This window comes from Corylus avellana, chromosome ca8 (assembly GCF_901000735.1).
Source record: "Corylus avellana chromosome ca8, CavTom2PMs-1.0".
NCBI lineage: Eukaryota > Viridiplantae > Streptophyta > Magnoliopsida > Fagales > Betulaceae > Corylus > Corylus avellana.
The window spans coordinates 13,153,592-13,162,037 of NC_081548.1; the positions used below are offsets into that span (position 1 = coordinate 13,153,592).

At 37.3% G+C, this 8,446-nt stretch overlaps 1 protein-coding gene across 1 annotated transcript; it reads left to right on the top strand.

Annotated features, from left to right (window-relative positions):
• The first annotated feature begins 891 nt into the window (after positions 1–891).
• Positions 892–5,359, top strand: LOC132189673 (uncharacterized). The gene is made up of 7 exons (XM_059604436.1): positions 892–1,389; positions 3,182–3,220; positions 3,349–3,419; positions 3,916–3,980; positions 4,402–4,491; positions 4,565–4,657; positions 4,795–5,359. The coding sequence occupies exons 1-7, from the start codon at positions 1,019–1,021 to the stop codon at positions 5,227–5,229; spliced, it is 1,164 nt and encodes a 387-aa protein (XP_059460419.1). The 5' UTR covers positions 892–1,018; the 3' UTR covers positions 5,230–5,359.
• Positions 5,360–8,446: the final 3,087 nt, after the last annotated feature.

The window sequence follows — 8,446 nt, forward strand, 5'->3', positions numbered from 1 at the left end:
TCTATTTTGACACTTTCTTCTAAGCCTGCATAAGTGACAATAATTTGGCCACCATTGTTATGAGTGTCAAAATTGTATATATGAACTAAATTTGGAAATATCGTTTCAATGCGCACGCCATGAGCATTTTCAGCTTAAAATTTATTGTGTTTCCTTTCAAACCCACCCCCCCAGTAGGCATTTAAGGCATTTATTCATCTTCTCTAGTCCATTTGGGAATTCTGTCCTCTAAAATTAATAGACAAAATTATCATTTTATATAATTTTATCCTCTAATATTAGAGGATAATTTTATCCTCTTTGGTTAAATAATATGTACTTTCATGTCGTGGGTGTTCCATAAAAGGTTATGATTTAGTTTAAGCAAGTCATTAAACTAACCTATTGCGTGACTATGACGGCACCTCCTCAATAATTAGTCCGCATTAAATTACCGATCGTGCTCGAAAATCATTGGGTGAGAACCAGTAGATTAACAACTTATTTTAATTCAATAAATTTAAACCATTTAATTCTGTCTAGAAAATTAAGCTCGAAGAAAAATGTAGATTGTAATTGTCAAGACAATGACAACAAAGAGATGGAGTAAGGTTTTCAAAGTCTTAGATTAAAATGCCATCAATAAATAAATAAATAAAAAATGACATTTTTAATTGGATAGGAAAATAGAATGAACAGTTAACACGGAACTAGCATTTGAAAAAACAGAGAAAAATATTGACTTTTGATGCATTGTACATGTGGTTGCCCGCTCAGTGACGGTGTTCTCCCATGGAGAGTGGGACCATGAGTAGACGACACGGAATCAGGACCGTTTCTGTTGTAGGGCCCACGTGCAGACGGTTCTAGTCTTCCGAGACAGTTGAAGTGGACTTTGTATAAATATATATATATATATAATATGTCCCTTCCCCTTCATTTCTGTGTGTCCGGAATTGCAGATCACGCCGGTCATTGAACGCCAGAAAAAGGTTGTCTCTGTCGGTGTCGTAAATTGGGAATCCCATCTCAGCCATCCATGTCGACGGCGGAGATGGAGCAGCTGACCTCGGGGGCGAGCAACCGAATAATCCCGGTCCTCAAGGCGCTGAAGACGTCCCTCATATTCGTCTACACGCTGCTCCTGTCCCTCGCTCTCTTCCTCCTGCCGCGGCGCCGCCGCAGGCACACGCCTTCCATGGCCGCGCCTCCACCGACGTCCAAGTGGTCGAAGCGGAGAAGGGAGGAGGAGGACACCGTGAGAAGGAGGGCCTTGGCAGAGGGCCTCGACATGGGCTTCGAGACCGCCGACGGGGACTGCCGATGCCGATGGTCAAAGTTCCTGTTCTTCGGGGCGCGTGGAAACGCCCTCTTCTGCCGGTCGTGGGTTCCGGTCTCCGCTGAATGGAAGTAAGGTTTCTGGCTAAATTGAATCTCGCTTTGTTTGTTTATTATGGTCTGTTTGGATGCGGAGATAATGACGAAGAAATGAAAAATTACTTGAAGATTACACTTCTGGGTGTTTAAGTTTAGCTCTAGTTCAATTAAAAGAATGAAAAATACGTTATTTTTAAGGTGTTCGAATCACAATTGTGCAGAATGAGGGTTTGATTTCTGGGTTTCTTTGGTTCCATAGAGAACTAGAAAATGTATTGAGAGCCAATTAATTGTTAGCTTCTTTCTTGCTTTGTTTTATAGGGAAAAGGGAAAAATGAGGTGTCCTTGAATCATGTAGTCACATTTTTGCGTTTTGATTCTGCATGAGGTTTTGATTTGTTTGCTAATTGGCAGGGAATGTCTAAAATACAAAAACAAAAAACAAAAGAATAAAGAGAATGGTAAGAGATGAGCACTTGAGAATGCTGAGTAGCATTTCTTTATCGAGTAACCGTAATTTTTTCAAGTATTCGGCTTACATGCTGTCAACAAAAGTGACGGACATATTTGTTAAAGAAATTAACGGTTCAGATTAACTCTTGCATCTTGTAATTCAAACGACATGGTAAAAGCTTAACTAAAGGTTAGAGGCAAAACTGCTTACATACCCAACTCTTCAAAGCTGGTCACCACCTTGGTGGATCCACTCTCATTCTGCAAACCACTCTCACTGTCCCTCTCAGCGTCAGAACTTAATCCCGGTATTGGTGATCGGTGTTTTCCATATTAGCATTAGTGTTTTCCAGCAACTCTAGGCTAGTCTGGAAACCATCATTCTCTTGGGCACGGTCATCTCCATCCAAATATGAAGACAAGAATTGCTGGAAATAACTTTCAATTTCTTGGACACGACTTTCACACTTATTTTGTGAATTGGGTGACGCCAAAGTGGATGATATACGAGAATTTCTTTCTGAAGAGTCGGCAGACATTTTTTGTCTAGTCAACCTTTGAGAGAAGCCTTATGAGAATATTTGCAACCGTAACTCCTTCACCATCCTCCATGATTCTTTCATCATTTGTTCTGGAACATCTGCTTTCCTCCACAAATTAATGTAAAATTGACACAAATGCTGATAAATATAAAATGAGGAACTAATCGTGATCATCGATTTCTTATGGAGGTAAAACCAAACAGGCAAAAAGAGGTAAGATAAGACAGATATGATTGAGACCCAACTTGTGGTGAGTTGTCTTTGAAGAGTTGGGTCTGTAAGGGGGACTCAATCCTCCTTCAAAAGTTCAGGCAAAGACAACTCAAAGGCTCTTCAACAACTCCACGAACCAAACCACCACCAATACAATCATCTACACTGTTAAGTTCTTTAACAGAAGATGTCCGGTACTTCTATTTACAGCATGTAAGCCGCATCCTTTTTTCAAATACAGTCAGCTCCACTATGGACTGTTTTAGTGTTGTTTTGCTTGATTTCCAAAGTTTATGTCGGTCTGCTTATGGTGTGTTTTTTTTTTTTTTTCCTGGTATTTATACTATGCTCTATTAATAATCATGTTTAGAGATAATTGTCCTTGGAGCTAATCTGCTAGATTTTCAGGTTACTATAATATATTCAAGTGTAATGTATATTGCTATGTCTTCTAATAAAATTCTGGCACACCAGGAGTCACACTAGACGAAAGGATTAAAGGGCTCTGGTTTTCTCTTCCACTTAGCATGTACAATTATTACATTCCTTGCTGTTGCCTTAAATTCCGCTGATCTCTCTGTACTTCTATCCTGAGCACCAGTGGTTTGTAATTTCAGGGGCATTTTGATTATCATACACGGGCTTAATGAGCACAGGTAACTTTGGTTTTCTCAACTTCTTTTGTGTTATGTTTCCTTTCGGATTGTCCTGAGCACCATGGTATAAAATACGTTGTTAACTCATAGATTTTATGATTTCACTTTAATTTGGTGTTCATTTTCAGTGGAAGATATGCTCATTTTGCAAGGCAACTAACGTCGTGCAAGTTTGGAGTCTATGGGATGGACTGGATAGGTAGCTACATCTGGGAAAACTTTTAGCTATTTACTTCTTGTACTTTATGATTCTAAAATGGTAATGCTGCGCATGCTGCTATATCAAGAGTAAAAGAGAAGTATCATATCAGTAGTTTGTTACTCAGAGAATAATAAATTTGAAGCTGTTCCAATTGTTTTGCATATCCTTCATATGACTCCTCTGATTCTTATAGCATTTGAAAGGAAAATATTCCAGAGTATGGACAGGATACTTCAAAAGATCTCAAGAATAATTTGAAATCTATGATTAATTTGGAGGACCAACCCTTTTTTGTTTCTCTGTGATCATGTTAGTATAGACCTACCGAAAAAGTGAAGAACAAAAAAGTTTTCATAGACAATGTGGACAACCCATTTTTAAGCTGATAGTCAATTTTCTTGTTCTTATTATTGACATTTAATACATCATTTTCCATTTAGGGTGATTAAGTAGAAACTGTTAATTGGCAATGTTTACATCTCTTTCTGCATAGGTCATGGAGGGAGCGATGGATTGCATGGATATGTTCCTTCACTTGACCATGTTGTTGCAGACACGGTAAGTGCGGTCCTAATTCTTTCAAATCTTGCAGATTGTGCATTGAATTCCATTGACTCTAATTTCAATGCTACAAAATCTTCGTTGCAAGTATTTGGTTTCACTTGTACGAGTCCTAGCTTGATTTTCCACTCTATCTGGGGCCATTCTTTCTGTTAACGCATGCTAGTGTATTTTTCCAACTATGTCAACCATTCACTTTCTGTTATTGTCCTGTCCATAGATCCCCTTCAATTCAATGAATGTTAATCCCACCTTTCACTGCCATGCTCCCTGCTTGGGAGCCAGTGACAAATCGAAATTTGAAGCCTTACTTTCTCTTGAAAGATCATCTGGTATTTTAACTGTAGGTTAGTGGTTTTGAGTGTATAACATTCTAGCATAATGATGATATAGGCTTCTATTGTTTCTCCTTCAACAGGGGGCTTTCCTAGAAAAAATTAAATCAGAGAACCCTGGAATACCGTGCTTCCTCTTTGGTCATTCTACTGGAGGTTCTGTGGTTTTGAAGGTAAAGGTGTAAACAGAGACTTAATAAGTTGATTGTTCATAGTTCTAATTTGATAATTTGCACCTTTGAGTAGGTGGCTTCATACCCTTGCATCGAAGCGATGCTGGAGGGAATTGTCTTGACGTCACCAGCTCTGCGTGTGAAGCCAGCACATCCAATTGTTGGGGTAAGTTTTTCCGCTTGCATGGCAGAAAACGACCAACTCGAACGTGTTCTTAATTGAATACAAGTTAAGTTTTCCATTGACCCTTTGCTGGTTGGTTATTTACATGTGGAAATTTCCATCTCATGTTTTGTATGTAGGCTATGGCTCCTATTGTTTCTCTGATTGCTCCAAGGTTCCAGTTTAAAGGAGCGAACAAACGAGGCATTCCGGTTTCTAGGGATCCTGCAGCACTGTTGGCAAAGTATTCTGATCCTCTAGTATACACAGGACCCATAAGGGTGAGAACCGGTCACGAGATACTGCGCATTTCTTCTTATTTAATGAGGAACTTTAGGTCAGTGAGGGTGCCATTCTTTGTCCTCCATGGAACTGCTGATAAAGTCACAGATCCTCTAGCCTCCCAGGATCTGTACAAGGAGGCAGCTTCCAAGCTCAAAAACATAAAGCTCTATGATGGCTTCTTGCATGACCTTCTCTTTGAGCCTGAACGAGAAGAGATTGCAAAGGATATAATTACCTGGATGGAGAAGAGAGTAAGTGCTGGCCTTGGAAATGTTCATAATATCTGCTAAAACATCTGTCCAGCAAGAGGAGAAAAGAGTTATTTTATCTACACACATATATATGTATATAGATAGATATATGTATTTGTTGGCGTCACAATGGAACTTATTTCAATAGGCCCAACTTTTTATGGTGATTCATGCTGTTTGAAAAACTTTTATAGATTTTATGCAGTTTTACTGACACAGAAAACCCAAAAAAGATGTGTGTGTGGAAAGAGAGAGGTGATGGTTGTTTGTCATGGTGGTTGCGCACCCGCCAGAGATTTGTGGTAGTTGTGATTGGTCATGAATGATGACGGTTGATGGTTGATGAAGAGGCTTGTAGTGGTTGTGATGGTCAAAGACATAGTAGTGGTTAGGGTGAAATGAGTCGAGCTGCACGTCAATAGGTTCAGCTTTGCTTGGACAAACTTGGCTAGAGATAGGGGTGTAAATGAGCTGACACACTCGACAGCTTGTTCGTTACCCGCTTGACTAAGCTTGACTCGAACTCGAGCTCGACACTATACAAACTCGCTCGTTACTGTTGAAACTCGCTCGATTAGCTAGTGACAAATACTCGACTCGCTCGATTAAGCTTGACAGGAGCTCGTGAGTTCGACTTGTTTAACTCAAGATCGACAAGTTCGCCCGAGCTCGTTTTAGGGACCGTGAGTTCGACTCGTTTAACTCGATAATCGTCCGGCTCGCCTGACTCGTTTAAGGCTCGTAAGCTCGACCCGTTTTATCATCTGACCCGACCCAACCCACACGACAATGTAACTAAAAAAAAATATTGACCATGTTATTAATCAATAATAATCATAGCTGCAGTATGTATACAATTAACTAATTAAGATCTAAGGCTATAGTATACGTTGTATAACTACATTATATGGAATATGTTATTATTTATAGGTTTAATGTCCATTGTCCAATTCAAAATAATAATAATAATAATAATAATCATAGGTTCAATGTGTGTACCATTAACTAATTAAGATCTAAGGGTATAGTATAAGTGTATAACTAACATTGTATAGAGTATAAATTATGTTATTATTTATAGGTTTAATGTCTAATGTCCAATTAATTAGTTAAAAATAATAATAATAGTAATCATCATATTCATTTGTTCAATGTCTGTACAATTAATTAATTAAGATCTAAGGGTATAGTATAAGTGTATAACTAACATTGTATAGAGTATAGACTATGTTATTATTTATAGGTTTAATGTTCAATGTCCAATGTCCAATTAATTAGTTAATAATAATGATAATAATAATCATATTCAAAGGTTCAATGTGTGTACAATTAATTAATTAAGATTTAATGGTGTAGTTTAAGTGTATAACTAACATTGTATAGAGTATAGACTATGTTATTATTTATAGGTTTAATGTTCAAAACAATGTTCAATGTCCAATGTCCAATTAATTAGTTAATAATAATAATAATAATAATAATAATAATCATATTCATAGGTTTAATGTGTGTACAATTAATTAATTAAGATTTAATAAGTTATTTATAGATTTAATAATAATAATAATAATAATTTATAGGTTTAATGTCCAAACAGTCCAATGTCCAATTAATAAGCTATTTAAAAAATTAAATTATATGGTACTACTTAAAAAAAATAAAATGTATTAAGTAGTATTTAAGTTTTTAACTTTTAAGTATTGTTTAAATTTGTTAACTAATGTCTAATGGTATTGCAAAATAAATGCCAATAATGCTATAATTCCTATAAACTAAAACAACCAAACACAACACACGTTTTTGAGAAAAAAAGAAAAAAAGAAAAAAACCAAACAGACGTTTAGAGTTTTTTTAGGGTACTAAAACTAACAATTTGTTAACTTAAATAATCGGTTGTGGTTGAATTGATTGAAATTTTATTAAAGATCAACGGTTTAGATCATTTATGGGAAAACGGAGAGGAGAGCTCACATATAATTGTGCACACGGGATAATTCAATTTTTTTGAATTTTGAAAAAATCTGAACTTTCACCTAGATTAATCCTATCCGTCCAATTAATTTCCATTATTTCGAAGCTGTTCGATCTGCAAAGTGGACGACAGCTGTTCACCACCCCGCAGAGATCTTTATCTGGTGTTCCGCCTGAAACCATGAGCTTATTAATCGAACGGTTATAAATTAAATGAAAATTTTAAGATCATAATCAACGGTAAAAAAAAAAATCACGTTCATAAATGAAACCGGATTCACTTAAGTCACGTCGTAGAGAATTACTTCCGGTCCTCTCTTTTCGAACGCAACACACAGGAAACGAGACTGACGCGCCTCGATTATGCAACATTTATTTGTAGCCGTCTATTTTTTGGAGATTAAATGTCAACCGTTGGATTGAGAAAATGGAAGCTAGCTGTAACACAAGCCTACGGGTGGTAGTTATCTGGTGTTCCGATTTGTTTGATGAGCTCATTAATCCAACCGTCTAAAATAAATCGAAAAATCAATCTAAGATTAAACGGTCAAGATGGATTATTTTGCATATATGGCACCAGATTCACCAACTCACGCACGCAGTGGATAAATTATCCACTTCTCGTGCTTCACGTACGCATGGGAAACGAGCCATCAATTCTGACTCATATCTTAGCCGTCCATTGTTTTGAGATTAAACTACAACCGTTGGATCAATGAAATGGAGGACAGCTGTAAACCACGCCCAACGTGAGAGTGATTGGGTGTTTCGCGAGACAGAGTAAGCTCCCTATAATCATCTGATCGAATGATTGAAATAATATAACTAAAATATTCTATATAATCTACGGATTTTATTAAAGGGTTGCACGGGATTGCAGTAGTCACGGCCGTATTGGATCAAAAAATTTAAAACTTAAAAGTAGGACACGCGGCAAGCTAGGACAAAATCAAAATTTTCGGATTAAAATTTAAATCCAACCGTTCATTAAGAATTTTTGTTTACACATTTATTAGATCCAACAGCTGGGAATCGTTTTGAGAAAAAAAAAAAAACCCTAAAACTAATCGTCAGAACGTCTGCCTGGGAGATCAAGAGACGAGAGGGAGAGGGACTGAGGGAGAAAGAAAGGCTAGAAAGCAATCTCATGATTCTCATTTCGTCATTCGCAGAATAGCAATGGTCACTGCAGGAACTATGAAGTCACTGCAGTGAGCATTCAATGCCAGTCTCGTCTCGGCCCTCTCCCATCGTGGTTGAAGAATTGAATGCACGCATTCAATCC

Bases quoted from the DNA above. Each gene is read 5' to 3' on its own strand.
- LOC132189673 (XM_059604436.1), top strand. From the start codon at position 1,019: ATGTCGACGGCGGAGATGGAGCAGCTGACCTCGGGGGCGAGCAACCGA. The intron at 3,221-3,348 runs GTAACTTTGGTT...GTTCATTTTCAG, and splicing joins CACGGGCTTAATGAGCACAG to TGGAAGATATGCTCATTTTG. The intron at 4,658-4,794 runs GTAAGTTTTTCC...TTTTGTATGTAG, and splicing joins CAGCACATCCAATTGTTGGG to GCTATGGCTCCTATTGTTTC.